This window comes from Oncorhynchus tshawytscha, linkage group LG33, assembly GCF_018296145.1.
Source record: "Oncorhynchus tshawytscha isolate Ot180627B linkage group LG33, Otsh_v2.0, whole genome shotgun sequence".
Lineage (NCBI taxonomy): Eukaryota > Metazoa > Chordata > Actinopteri > Salmoniformes > Salmonidae > Oncorhynchus > Oncorhynchus tshawytscha.
This window is the reverse complement of record NC_056461.1, coordinates 15825602-15840946: the sequence shown is the minus strand read 5'-3', so window position 1 is coordinate 15840946 and position 15345 is coordinate 15825602. Positions and strand designations below refer to the sequence as shown.

General features: G+C 41.7%; 1 protein-coding gene across 1 annotated transcript; it reads left to right on the top strand.

Moving 5' to 3' along the window:
- Positions 1 to 458: 458 nt before the first annotated feature.
- Positions 459 to 8653, top strand: LOC112214221 (fibroblast growth factor 4B-like). Its single transcript, XM_024372814.2, has 3 exons — positions 459 to 1246; positions 1757 to 1860; positions 4277 to 8653. The coding sequence occupies exons 1-3, from the start codon at positions 907 to 909 to the stop codon at positions 4454 to 4456; spliced, it is 624 nt and encodes a 207-aa protein (XP_024228582.2). The 5' UTR covers positions 459 to 906; the 3' UTR covers positions 4457 to 8653.
- Positions 8654 to 15345: the final 6692 nt, after the last annotated feature.

Below are 15345 nucleotides of genomic sequence, written 5' to 3'. Positions count from 1 at the left end.
CTCTCTGACGTATAGGCATTCCCCGCGGCGTATGCGTTATGTAGTCTGTTCAAGGCTGACAATAACACCGCGTTTTCCTGAAGGTTGGGGGGTAAAGGAATCCGTAGACGGAAAGATCACTCACATTCCTGTGACATGTTAATATTGGTTTTCCTTTTTTAATTTGTGCATTCTCTCTATAATACACAGAAATCTTTCCAGGAATTCCGAAATGTGTTGTTGTGTAAACTTCCTGAACAAACAGCGAAGGAAGTGGCGGACAGGATTGCCATTGCTCTCCGGTGACTACTGGACTGTTTTTACACCTTCATTCTAAATAAGGAAGCAGCCTGTCAGACATATGACCAGCGTCCCAATTTGGGCTCGGTCAAAGTACCCATCGCATCCCATGATTGCTCAACTCTACCCAATGAAACTCCTCTCCCCCTGCCCCATCTCACATGTGAGGTGACAGCGGCTGCACATACTCTCATCAGACTTGCAGCTCAGCGCTTGCTGCATACACTTGCTGGGTTGCAACTTTTTCTTCCTCTCTCTCTCCCCTCCCTCACTTTGACGGGCAGCAATGAAGTCAGAGTGATGTCATATAAGGATACGAGTGCCTGGCAAGGTGACATAGGTTTTTGGTGAGTGGTATTCTCCACAGCCAGCGTTGCCTATCGAGAGAGGCGCCAGCGTTGCCTATCGAGAGAGGCGCGGAGCTGCAAAAGATGATCATCACCACCACCTCAAGCTCTGTCACGCTCTCTCCCTTTTCTACTCCTCTTTCGGGCTGTCATTTCATGCCAGAAGACCTTATCTGCCTTCCAAAAATAAGCCTTTACCACCATGCCGAAGGAAGAAAAACAAGAAGACAGGTATTTTTAGGGCCATTAACTTTGACCACGTGCCCCGAAGGTAAACTGGATGGCCATTGCGCAAAGGTTCTTCATCGGTATGTGCAACGAGGCCAGCACGCACTCGACGTTGACTGCAATTGTTCTCTTGGGGTCTCTATTGGGGATTGTGTCATCATATCCGATTCCAAGCAGGACTAATGCAACTTTATTGGAGCAAAGGTGGGAGACCCTCTTTTCCCGCTCTGTTCTGGGAATCTCTGGGGCGAAATCGGACATGAACTGGGAGAGTGACTATTTGATGGGCATCAAGAGAGTGCGGCGACTTTACTGCAACGTGGGCATTGGATTTCACCTGCAGATCCTCCCTGACGGCAGGATAAACGGTGTACATAATGAGAACCAGTACAGTGAGTCGCATCCTGAAATGTAATTCCATAGAGAACATATAATATGAGCGGTCCCATGTAAAGGCGACTTGAGAGCTCCTTGTCGGTCTTGCATGATATTTAATCATTGAGGTCGACAACATTGAATGTCTCTCAAAGCAAAGACAAATCTATTAAAAAACCTTGTATCATTCAGTGCTAAATATCTTCCCAGGCCAAAACATGACATGAATGCTTGGACCAATATAGACGCCAACTTATTTTTACACTGGCTCCTTCTGTGGCCCAGAAAAGGATTGCCATGCACGCCAGAAAGTGCAGTTATGATAGATATTCATTTGGGGAATAGGAAATGAACAGCATTGTTCCCCAAATGATACAGAACAAAGACGATGCATGCAGAGTAGCCACCTACAAGGTTACACCCACCGCTGCATCACGCACGTCTTTGTTCCCCCATAAGTCAAACGCATTGATACACTGTCAATTTGACAAGGTTCCTCTGTATAACACCATGCTTTGTTTGACTAGGTCTAATAGAGATCTCTGCGGTGGAGAGAGGAGTGATAAGTATGTATGGAGTGAGAAGTGAGCTGTTTGTCGCAATGAACAGCAGAGGAAGGTTGTATGGAACGGTAGGTGTGCGCAAATTGTATTTCCCTCTTTTGCTGGCATGAGAGATAAGAGAGATGGAGAAAAACGCAATGTGTTTGAGATTAGCTAACTTCTTTGTTCATATGTTATTACCAATTATATATTTTTAAGAATTTGTTTTGTTAAGTAGACCCTTTGCATTATTTTGTTCTCTGTGAATCAAATATTACCTCACTGATGGGAGCGTTCATGAGGCACGGAATGATTCCATTGTAAATTATTCATAATTTCCAATTTCCCAGGTTATAACTTGTTTCAGTGTGGTCTTTCTGTAGCTTGTGTAGCATAATGGAAAGGGTTTTTGTAAAGGATAACACAAATTTAATTCTAATTGAAATATGATCTGTTGAATAAGACGATAAAAACGATGCCTAATTGAACTCGTGAGTTAACACTAGTCTAATAGTCTATCAATCATCTGATTGCTTTTCTGAGAGTTGAATGTCTGAAGCTATTTATTGAAGGAATCAATCAATGTTCAAGGTAGGAATACTAATCTAAAGAGAAGGTGCTTTAGCATTGATTATATTAAGATTGATTTTATGGGCCAATGTTGAATTAAAATATTGCACCATATTGCACGTCTACGTGTTGGCGTACTGCTGTAAATTGGTCTGAATTGGCAAACATTTGGCTCTGACATTTTAGCCTATAAAACTGCACCCTGCTTTTGGCTTGCAGTCAAAGATGTTTTAGTATGAAGATACAATAAAACTTCAATAAAATGCAGTCTCAAATAGCCGCCTGTTTCTTTAATAGTCGGACATCGTCACACATTTCAGCAAATAAACGCCTGTTTCGAATAAACGATGGGTCTAAATGCATTGTTTACACGTGAACTTCAGTGCATATGGTAAAGATTGCGCAATAAGGTACAGGAGAGCAACATTATTGCCATGGATGAGACTGCAGTGTGGTTTGACATGGTCGCCTCAATTACAGTGGATACAAAGAGTGAGAGAATGATGCTGAAGCTGAAATTGCGGTGTGTGATAGGGAGCCTAGTCATTGCAAGTCTGATCTGCAGTGGATGTGTTATTAAAATGTTTATACTGGTCATACTGGTCACAAAGTGTGGTAGTCTTTTCAACATGTTATTGAGCAATAGATGCCTTGCTCAAATGGAAGCCTCCAATTCAAACTCCCATTAGACAGATCTGCAAATGTTATAATGTAAGCGCCAGTTGCGTTTGGTGACAGAAGCAAGTAAACCGCTCTGGCTATTATTTTAAGTTGTACAGTATGTAGAAACTGCATCTCCAATAGAAATCCCCTATCTCGCTTGTAGGTGATGTCATGGCAACGTTGGCTAGCTAAACTCATGCGCAGAAACGCGTCATCGGTACAATGGTCGTTTGGCGCCGAACTGCGCATGTGCAGGCCACTAATCAAAGGCACTCCTTTGATATAAAGTTGTTTTTGACGAAAATTAAAACATGTAAGTGTCAATCTAGGTTGTGCCTTTTAGATTTCGAGAAAATTAACAACTAAGGAATAATTTTTTCACTTCCCTCATTGACTTCTCAAGTGTTTTCGGAAGTCTCGCGATGTTGGGCCTCTGGGTTGATAAACTGGGACTGAACAGAGTAGTGTTTAGCTGCAGTAAACATCCAAATCTATTGCCGTGGAGGAGATCTACAACTTGCTGAAATGTATTTAATGTGTTCAGCTTGACAAGACACTGTAAATCAGCAGGCAATGATTCATCGTGACCTTGATGAACAAGGAGTGTCAGAACTCTTTTAACCACGTTTAGTCCAGTCCTCTGTTTCCTCTGTATTTGGATTACTCTTGAAATTGTTTATTGTCTGTATGTTTATGTTAGATCGGTAGAAAACCCAATACTTGAATCATGAAAAATTATCTAAAAAATGATTTCTATAGAACTTGGAAATGATTGAATATGAATGACTGTGTTACAACAGAAATTTAGAGCATGTGGTTTTAGATGTTTGAAGTGGTCATTTAAAGCCAGCATGCAGTCTTTTTAATTAAAATTTTTATTCCTCACTGTATGTCTTTTTCATGGAAAATAACTCCAATTTTATTTTTATAATTTATTTCACTGCACCTCCTTTTGCCATTGAAATTATGTCTGATCATGTATGCGGGTTGATAGAAATGTACATATATTTACATATACAACCCCGATAGGTGGATAGAATCGTCTAGAGACTATAAAGCCTAACCCGCTTACCCCTTCACAGTAGGAGGATACATATGCAAACAAAAGATGACCAGTCATTGGTCAGAATAACCAGATCAAATTATGATGTCATGCTGTGGGCCAAAAACTCCATCCCACCTTAACAGTCTGAAATTCCAGGCATTTTTTCCCAAATGTTTTTATGCTAAAAGCTTTTTTGTTGACCTTGTCTCTCCATTTGCCATTTTTAGAAATTCTTCCGGGATGAGTGCAAGTTCAAGGAGACCTTGCTGCCAAACAACTACAATGCCTATGAGTCTTCGGTTTACAAGGGCTCCTACATCGCCCTCAGCAAACATGGCCGCGCAAAGAGAGGCAACAAGGCCACCACCGCCATGACTGTCACACACTTCCTCCCCCGATTATCATGATCAAAGCTGGCAATAACTCACTAATTTGCACATGTGGAGGTTCTCCAAGGTAATATAGAATTATACAATATAAATATTTACCATTACAAAAGGATTGCAAAAAACTACACAAGTATTTATTATCTTTATATATGTATATTTGGATAGCTACCTTTGTATTAGAACTTATGTATATGCCATTATTTGCTGCTTATCATTATCGATTGAGGAGTGTATTTACACCTTTTCTGGAAGTACATACCGGTCGTAACGGGAGTAAATCAAGATAGTTGCTTAGCCAAACTCCAAAACAAACGGATTTTTGACATTATAACGCTTGCATAGCTGTCGAATGGGAGCTTGAATCGGAGCTTCCTGGGCGTTCTCTAACTCACAGATACTGGGGCAGCTTCACCCTGTCTTTGGGGTGGATGACTAATATCCTTAGCTTTTAGGAGTGAAATGGATACTTTTTATTACCTCAAAGAACCACTTGACTGGATAAAGAGATGCATGGAGTTACTGTATGCTCAAAGTAATACCTGTTTAGTCTATCCTTTCTCTGAGACCTTTGAGCACTTCCTGGTTCACTCCCCTGTGTTCAAGATTGCTATTTTTTAGCAAAAAGGGGGATTGAGAATGAGACTACTTAAATGCACTTCCCTTGCTGAACGATGTGAAGGTGCCTTGGTGTTCCCACTTGTGGCCCTCTTAAACTTGCATGTAAGAGACACCCGCTGTAGTCAGAAATAGGGCTGACACTCCGAGGAGGGCCTCAGGGGGGCAGGTCTATCTCTGGTTTATTTTCTTTTTCTGTAATTAGATTGATTAAGTAATATACACTCTGGTACACAGAGAGAAGACTAGAGGAGAACTTCCATGAGTGTGGGGAGGTAGAGAAACTCAGTTGCCCCCCCACAGTAGAAGTTTAACCGCCATGTGAGACTCTAGTCTCTCCACAAGGTCATTTAAACACGGTGGGGCTGTTATGTGTTACAGACTGGATTCAAACCTCCTTTGTCTCAGAGCTCATTTGCATCATGGCTTGAAATGAACTGAAAAAGGGACTGGCATAAGAACGCACAATAAAACATGTATCTGCTCACAAACTGGGACACTGCTGAAATGCCCAAAAGCTTTAGCGTTTGGCTTTGGGTGAGTGTGTGAAATGTAAAATTGCAAGCTTTTGTGCATCGCCATACATAAAGATGTCTATTAAACCAATGAAACATGATGTAAATATTGACAAATGTGAATCAGAAAAAAGAACCAGGAACAAGTTGCGTAGTTCAGGTTGCACAGTGACCATCCATGATGGTGCCTGATGTCTTTTTTTGTTGTTGAGAATCGTTCCCATACATGGTTATTTATTTAGTTGTTTAGTGTGTTTGGTGAAATCCCATAGACCCCTCCCAGATCAGTGTGCTCTGCAGCAGCACTGCAGTGGCAGAAAGTTGTTGGAAGCAGTAGTTTGATGGTTTTAAATGTAATTACGGGAGGCTCAGTTCCTGGAGTCAATGTGTAGCACTGGACTGAAGGACAGTGCAGTGCCTCATAGTTAAGTGTTCTTTCCTCTGCTGCTGGTTACTTGAAAACTGAGGCTTCTCACTCTGCCCACCCCAAGTCACCCTCTGGGAATGTTCTCTTTGGTGGAGCCGAGGAGGAGCAGGACTATTTTAACCTAGAAAAGACTTATGGGATGCGGCCTGCTGTCGCTGTTTGTTGAATCCCCTGCAAGAATGTGTCTCATCCAGGAGGACTGGCTGCTCCCCACATACTCCCCTTTAACCAGTACCACCCCGGTCGTCAGATACCCCTGTGAAAACCCATGGGGCTGGAGGGACCTTGGGATTCCAGCAGTAACCCAGGAGCTTCTTCTCCTGCTTTAGTCCTTTTTTAGTTCACAGTCCGAGTCATGGACCAGTGTTGACCCTGACTCTATGTCCAGGGGGTCTGCTATTTGAGTCACCCCCCCCCTTTCCCCCCCACTCCCATCAATTCAATGTTTGTCTCTATTTGATAGTGTTATCTCTCTATTTGATTAATTTGCAATGAATTTGATGTAAAGCTAGTTGATTGGTTTTAAAGGGACATACAGGGCTGTGCTGGGTTGATTATTTATTTATGGAATTCCTTATGCACTGTTTGAATGGTCTCCATAGAAAGACCATCAGTGGCCTCCAAGACTTCCATCTTGTCCTTAATTGCTCTTATATGCGTGGCTTTAAAGCTACAGTCTGTGATTGGTGCATCCATTTTTGGACTTTAAGTGTAATGTAATGAGCCTTTATAGCCATTTATTATTAACAAATATAACTTAGAAATGCCTCATGACCTTAGTTAAACAGTCTTACCCCATCAGAACCCAAAATATAAGCTTGGTTTATTCCACTGTTTGTGAACAATGTAATTGTAAACAAACACTGTGGGTTAAAAATTGGTTAAAACTATAAAAATTAGTGGCTAGGCAGCGTTTTGTTTTTCGAATCATAGACTGTAGCTTCAAAAAAAAACTGTCATTGTCACTTGTCATATCTGATTGCCTGGCTGAGAATGCATGTGTCTGAGATCTACAGTTATTTGAGTTACGTCTTTTATTTCTCTTGCCGAAGTTCAAACACTTGGTTTGATGCGTCTCTGCACTGCATTAATGTGAATGCAGATTTCATTTTTGCTCCTCTCACACCCCTTCCCTCACACACTTGTGCGTAGCCTACATCCAAATACTTCCAGGGAGGGGACCTCTGCAGACTTGATGCAGTACTTGAGACAAAGAGCAAAGTCACTGCAAGTCTCTATCCTCGCAGTTCTCTGTCTCTACAGCAGGCCTTGTGGGCCACTGTGACGTCAACCAACCAACTGCTCTTCAGGAATCCTCTAGCTCTGCCTGAGAACCAAGGCTCTGATGTCAAAAGACTGTGGACAAGAGCTTCCAATCCTATCTAAAACAACCCTTCCCTTACACTTTTGCAATATTAACCGAGAGGTCTTGGAACGGTTATTTAAAGATTTTAGTGGCACATTGGAGTATTGCAAGGGAGTTTCATATTGCAGTGTAAATGTTAAACAATTTCCACAGTTTACAAGAGTCCGTTGAGGTTATTTTCAGGAGTGATGGAAGCTTTCTCTAAAGGGCAGCACCTACCTGTACACTTACTAGTGGTGTGCAACAGGAATTTACTTTTTTTTAGGCTGGATTGTTATGGGCATACAATGACTCTGTCACATGGTATAGTGGCCTGGATCAAATCTCCTTTTCCTAACTTGTTGTAATGAGAATATATGTGCTGGAAGTAAATCCTATTGTTTGTCTATTGGTTAAAGAGTGGTCTCAGAGATCAGACTTAAGACGTATTGCCGCTGTGACTGCATGTGGTATTACATGAAAGCATTCTGGGATAGTTATTGACATTGGTAAATGTACAAATGGAAAAATTAATCAGATACATTGTTCTGATAAAAGGGAGTCAAATATCTTTTTAATAAGTTCAATGTGAGTTCATTTGAACAGCTTAATCCTCATGTCAACATACCAGGGTGTGAAGTGTGTGTGAAGTGTGTGTGAAGTGTGTGTGTGTGTGTGTGAGAGAGAGTCTTGCACACCCTCCCTCAAAGTCAACAAGATGTCAAAGGTGCACCTTATCAGAGATCTTGAAAATATTGAAAGTAGTGCTGCTTGTGGAAAGTGAAGGTTTGCTATCTTCAAAGTAGCTTATAAAATGGTGTCTTTCCTATGTCTGAGCATGGTAACGGGATAGTGAGGCAACTAAAAGCTGGAAGCCTAAAGATTACAGGTTCATATTCTGTTCCCTATCAGACTTGACCAAAACATACGACCACAATAAATTCTAGTTCTTTTTGAAAATGATTTGTGAAATGTGTCAATGAACTTCAGCAGAGAAGGCATCCTGTTATCATGCTTGATTGGGAGTGTGTCTGCATGTGTTTCCCTTGTGTGTTTCGGGAAAACTTTCTTTCTCTTGGTTTTGTACCCCTGCACTAAGGGGAGTGAGCTTCCACCTGTGCCCCTTCTCTCTGTTAACATATACCTCACCTTCTGCCTTAGTTTTAATTTGTTATGACGATTGTAAAATAGTAGACTTCTGCAATCATTTATTTCTGAAAAACTGACAAGGGTACGTAAGAATACTAATATATTGAAAATGTTTTTCCTTTTATTTTTGTACGTATGTGCTGTGCACAGCATTCTACTGTATTCCTGAGATAACAATAAACGTTTGTTTTTATACTTGTTGTTCTCTTGGTTTCTTATTGAGCCCGTGGCTGTATGGGTTTGTTAAATGTGACAGAGAATCATGTACACTTGTACACAACTTGATTTCCTCCTAGCACCTCAAGCACAAAGATGAGTGAATTACCAAACATATAGTGTGTAATGCACACTGACCAGTGCCCTCTGCAGCCTATTGCAATACTTAAGGTGATCTACTATTTTAAGGTTCAAGGGCACTGCTCTGCAAAATGTGACCCCTGAACCCCTTATAGAATGTTGACATTTCTTATGTTGAAGCACCAACAACAAAGGCAAAACTGCAGTAGTTCTTGCTTTGAAAAGTGTCTAACATGAAATCATCATGTCTGAAAATTAGATTAGATCAACTTTATTGTCCCACCAGTGGGATTTCATTTAGTCAGGTGCTTAACAAGACCAAGTACATAAAACATAGAAACAGAATAATAAAATGAATTTGAAAGGGTAATAGGCTACATATATGAAATGAGATAGTTATGACTGCTCATTTTATTTTTATTTGGTCCCACACTAGAAACCCCCTGTGCTGTCCATATTGCGACATAAATTACCTTGTGGTTCCCTCTGCTGGTCAAACTCTGTAATGGTGGAATTGTTTGTGATGGACAGTCTGCACCAACAACCATACTTTATTTAAGGGGGCCACTCATCATCACATATACGCACAGTGTAATGTTAATTTGGAGCTTAATTAGTCATATTCACGCATGGATTTATGTTTTTATAATGAAATAGAAAACGTTAGAAATACGGCATAAGATAAGATTTTTTTAAACTAAAGAATGACACATACTGAACAACAAAAAAGGACCCCAAGGAAACGCAAAACTAAAAAGATGTGTTTTAAGATCTCTTTTAAATATGTCCACCGTTTTACCACCCCTCAGGTTGTCTGGAATGCCTCTCCATGCTTCTTGGTCCTTGGCTTTGGGATAGTTAAAAGGCCAGTGCCATTGGACCTGAGGGACCTAACATATAAAAGCATGTCTAACGTATTGAGGTGCACAATCGTGGATAGATTTAAAAACCAATAGAATCATCTTAAAATGAATTTTTAAACTCACAGGCAGCCAATGCAGAGACCTTAAAACCAGTGTGATGTGTGCTCTCCATCTGGTCTTGGTCAGTACCCGTGCTGCAGCATTCCTTATGTTTTGCAGTTGACCAATGGCTTTCTTGAGTAGACCAGTCTAAAAGTAGGACAGATTATGATGATGAAACTTTTTGAGTTGGACCAGCCCCTCCCCCCTAGTACATTTCGATCTGTCCTTTAAGGAGCCTAACGTTACCATTACTCCTTAAAGTCCAACAACCTTATGTTATGTTCAGCAATAGACTGGCTCTGGCAGCCCAAAGCAGCCAAATACTCCATCTAAACATGAAACGATTTTCAATTGCAATATGTTTCTCCCCTTGTTCATTCAATATAATCTATCAATGGTTAAGCTGACCTCATGATGCTGGTTGAGAGAATGCCAAGAGTGTGCAAAGCTGTTATCAAGGTGAAGGGTGGCTACTTTGAAGAATCTAAAATCTTTTTTTTTTGTACACTTTTTTGGTTACTACATGATTTCATATGTGTTATTTCATAGTTTTGATGTCTTCACTATTATTCTACAATGTAGAAAATAGTCAAAGAAAAAACCTTGAATGAGTAGGTTTTGACTGGTACTGTATATAATTACCTAATTAATACCTCTGGTCTACCTCTGGTCCCTGCACTAGTGAAGTGTTACATGAGTACAAATCACTTGATGAATACAATTACCATGTGTGTGGTCATCTAAAGAGCATCAGGCCATGACTTATCTGAAGAAAGCCCAGTCATATTTGTAGCAGCCACAGTGGATCCAGGCCAGAGAGTCAGTGAGACACGAATAATGGCTATGCAGTGGCACTGCACTTGTGCTGCAGGTACATAGCTGCTGTTTTGTTTGCTGTTGAGGAGTGCACACAAGCCACTGCCAATAGAGAGCTCTCATGCGCTGATGTTAATTGTATGTGGAAAGGTTATCAGAAGAGAAATGTAACAAGCCATGTAGCAGAAAACCTAGACATGGATAGGTCACCTGCAAATGTAGGAAACGGCAAAATCCACCAGGCCTCTCCAGTGAGGAACAGCAGGACACTCTTGCTCAGCTACATCAGATTAGTCAGGAGTGAGGGTGATACAGACAAAGTCTCTGATAAGGGAATTTATATGTTTAACTTGAGTGTAGGGGGCAGGATTTTCGTTTTTGTCTAAAAAAAAACGTACCCATTTGAAACTGCCTATTTCTTATGCCCAGACACGAGAATATGCATATAATTGTCAGATTAGGATAGAAAACACTCTAAAGTTTCCAAAACTGTCAAAATATTGTCTGTGAGTATAACAGAACTGATATTGCAGGCGAAAACCTGAGGAAAATCAAACCAGGAACGGCTGTTTTTCCTGAAAGCTCTCCGTTCCATTGGATGCCTTGCCAACATTTAAAGGGATATCAACCAGATTCCTTTTCATATGGCTTCCTCAAGGTGTCAACAGTCTTTAGACATAGTTTCAGGCTTTTATTTTGACAAATGAGCGAGAAAGATAACATCGCGTCAGTGGATAGCTGGGTGTTCGCAGAGTTTTGCTTGCGCAACAGAGTGGGGCAGCCATTATCTCTCCCTCTCCTATTGAAAAAGCGACAGTCCCGGTTGACATATTATCGATTATATATTTTAAAAACAACCTGAGGATTGATTATAAAAAACGTTTGACATGTTTCTGTGGACATTACAGATACTATTTGGAATTTTCGTCTGCGATGTCATGACCGCTCGAGCCTGTGGATTTCTGAACATAATGCGCCAAACAAATTGAGATATTTTGGATATAAAATCATCTTTATGGAACAAAAGGAACATTTATTGTGTAACTGTGCAAACATCTAAAGATCATCAAAGGCAAGCGATTTAATCTATTGCTTTTCTGACTTTCGTGACCAATCTACTTGGCTGCTCGGTGTTTGTAATATTTTGTCTACTGAGAGAGATGTTCTTACATAAACGCTTGTTATGCTTTCGCTGAAAAGCTGTATTGAAATCTGACACGTCAGGTGGATTAACAACAAGCTAAGCTGTGTTTTGCTATATTGCACTTGTGATTTCATGAAAATTAAATATTTTTAGTAATTTAATTTGAATTTGGTGCGGACAATTAAACTATACATGACCTGACCTGGTTGGAACTCTAAAAAACTTACGACAGGAAAGGGAGGTCCTGTCAAGGTCCCTCTAATCTCAGGAGGATGGAACTGCCAGCCTGGTAGTGATAAACGAAGAATGAGAACTGTGGGGAAAGATACATCCCACCTACTGTTTGTGTGTCTGTGTGTGCGTGTAAGTAGGTAGGGGGGTGGAAGTTACAAAATGACATGTCTTTGCATTTTTTGACTTTAGAACATTCTCGTGAATAAAGAACCAACCTTTTGCATAAGCTGAGTCTTTGCCTAATTATTATTAAACCCAGGGTCTTACATACCTCGGGGATTGGTCAAAGCTTAAATAATTGTTTAGTTATCGTCATTGGGATTGAAAATTCTCGTGACAGCTTGGTCCTTCGAGCCGGATCTCAATACCTGCTTCTGTCGGTCCATGGAGACACTGAAATTATGCACGGGTGGATGAAATATCCGTAAATTAAAGACCTGGCCCCATTCGGAGGGTTCTTTACAGACCGGTGGCAAACTGGTATATGACAGAAACGGTGACGAGATCCAACCAACATTGAAACGTCAGCTGCAAAAAAGTAAGGTCAGTGCTCTTTATTCACGGATTCAGGGGATAATATCTGTATGATTAAATGATGTAAAGGATTTTAATGGGTGTTAGACACTGAAATATCCAAAGGGGTTTATGTCTGGTGATCTGTCTTTAGAATTTTGAGTGGAGAAAAATGTTTTAAAGGTAACCAAGTATTCTGTGCAAATGGAAGGCAGGAATTGGACATAGATCAAAATCGAACGTAAGAGTTCTGGGAGGGAGGTCCCGTAATAAACCTAGGCATCTGTAGCCACTGCCGATTTAAACTAGCTAATATTGAGACCTAAGAGGAAAACTGGTCAAAATATATATTAGGCTGCAAACGTAAGGGTTTTGGTGAACGTAAGAGTTCTGGCGAACATAAGAGTTCTGGCGAACGTAAGAGTTCTGGTGGGGATAGTCGAGATCTACCGGAGGGGCACAAAAGAGGTCTGATTATTCCATGAAAGGAGGTACACACACATAGAGAGAATATACGTTGGGAAATAACGATAGTAATTGAGTGAGAAAATAAAAAGCACACACATTAAACAGTTTTCAACGCAGATAAGAAGATAATTACTTGCATCTAAGATAGACATATTAACCAGTCAAAAGTCATAAGAAATAACGGTAAAATAGGCTGTTAACCAGGACCTTACAACCCCTGGGAAATAGCTTATTAAACGTAAGAGTTCTGGTGTTGTATGCGTGTGAGACCTAATAATTTATCAAAAGTCATGAAAATTATTATTCTAAGATCCTAGAGGAAATTAATGGGAGGTATTTATAATCATAGAAAGTAAAAGCACACACATAGATTAAGGATAATAACAGATTATAGAAACACACACATAGATTTTCCAGAATAACAACAATGGTAATTGAATAAACATGGGTGCTAAATCCTCTAAGGTGATTCCGGAATTAACCGGAGATGAGAGATTTATGGCCCAAAATGGAGAAAGAAGTACGAATTTGATGGACGTTTAAATATAGAAAAACTAGAAGTAATGATGAACAGATACATAAGGTATGTGGGGACCGGACAGAGAAGCACCAGGCAGAAGGGCTTGACACCGCTAGGGTGTGGCTGTCTGAAGCCCAGAAAAGAAGTGTAGAGAAAGAGAGAGAGAAAGTTTCAAGAAGGATATCAGCAGGGGAAAAATGATGTGCATGTGAGACCTAATAATCAAAAGTCACAATAGTAATTATTCCTAAATTCTGAGGAGATAGAGAGAGTGACGAAGTTAGAAAAGAAAGAACGGAAAGGAGGTCAGTATCTAATAGTAACTATCGGTGTAATTGTAGATAAGCATAAATGAGGCTTTAAGGGAAAGGGACCTCAGAGAGAAGGGAAAAAATGGACAGGATCAGATGATAGAAAGTGTTTCAATTGCGATAAGAGAGGACATTTCGCCCGGGAGTGTAAGGCTCCCTGTAAACATTGTGACCGAGTAGGACACAACCACAAAGGTAAGGGGAAAGACAGGTGCAACAATCGGGAGAGAAAGAGAGAGACAGAGACAACGAGAGTAATGAGAATCATCGCTGGAGTAACGCTTGGACCGTTAAATTTGGGCTATTTTCTGGGAATTGTCTCGGTAGTACGTGCCTGATTTTACAATTAGAGACAATTATAAATAGGGTTATTTATGAGGAGTCTTTGTCATTATGTCACGTTCTGACCTTTATTTCCTTTGTTTTGTATTTATTTAGTATGGTCAGGGCGTGAGTTGGGTGGGCAGTCTATGTTTGTTTTTCTATGATTTGGGGATTTGTATGTTTCGGCTTAGTATGGTTCTCAATCAGAGGCAGGTGTCATTAGTTGTCTCTGATTGAGAATCATACTTAGGTAGCCTGGGTTGCACTGTTTGTTTGTGGGTGATTGTCTATGTTGATTGCTTGTGTCATCACAGTTCTCATTTAGCTTCACGGTCGTTATTTGTTTATTGTTTTTGTATTCAGTGTTCAGTACCCACGTCGCGTTTTGGTCCGCCTTTCCTTCAACAGAAGTAAACAACCGTGACAGAATCACCCACCACAACAGGACCAAGCAGTGTCAGGATTTCAGGACATGGGAGCAGAATCTGGACTACACAACTTGGGAAGAGATAGACAGGTGGGCGGTCGACCCAGGGAGAGTGCCGGAGCCCACCTGGGATTCGATGGAGCAGTGCGCGGAAGGTTACAGGAGAATGAGGTTGCGAACACCGCTGGCAAGGAAGCCCGAGAGGCAGCCCCCCCCAATTTTTGGGGGGGGGAACACAGGAAGTATGGCGAAGCCAGGTAGGAGACCTGAGCCAACTTCCTGTGCTTACCGGAGGGCGAGAGAGACCGGGCAGGTGGAACGCACGGTGTCCCCAGTGCGGTGCATAGCCCGGTGCGGTACATACCAGCTCCGCTTATCGGCATCGAGCCAAGTGCCATGAAGCCGGCTCTACGCATCTGGTCTCCAGTGCGTCTCCTTGGGCCGGCTTACATGGCACCAGCCTTGCGCACGGTGTCCCCGGTTCACCTGCATAGCCCAGTGCGGGCTATTCCACCTCGCTGCACTGACAGGGCGACCGGGAGCATTCAACCAGGTAAGGTTGGGCAGGCTCGGTGCTCAAGAGCGCCAGTGCGCCTGCACGGTCCGGTCTATCCGGTGCCACCTCCACGCATCAGCCCTCCGGTGGCAGCTCCCCGCACTCGCCCTGAGGTGCGTGTCCTCGGCCCAGTACCACCAGTGCCGGCACCATGCATCAGGCCTATAGTGCGTCCTGCCGGTCCAGCGCTGCTAGAGCCTTCCTCCTCTCCAGCGCTACCGGAGTCTCCCGCCTGTTCGGCGCTGCCAGAGCTCCCGCCCCTCATTCCAGAGGCGCCAGAG

Excerpts from the sequence above, each read along its gene's own strand:
- LOC112214221 (XM_024372814.2), top strand. The coding sequence starts at position 907 with ATGGCCATTGCGCAAAGGTTCTTCATCGGTATGTGCAACGAGGCCAGC. Across the intron at positions 1,247-1,756 it reads ACATAATGAGAACCAGTACA|GTCTAATAGAGATCTCTGCG; the intron begins GTGAGTCGCATC and ends TTGTTTGACTAG. Across the intron at positions 1,861-4,276 it reads GAGGAAGGTTGTATGGAACG|AAATTCTTCCGGGATGAGTG; the intron begins GTAGGTGTGCGC and ends TGCCATTTTTAG.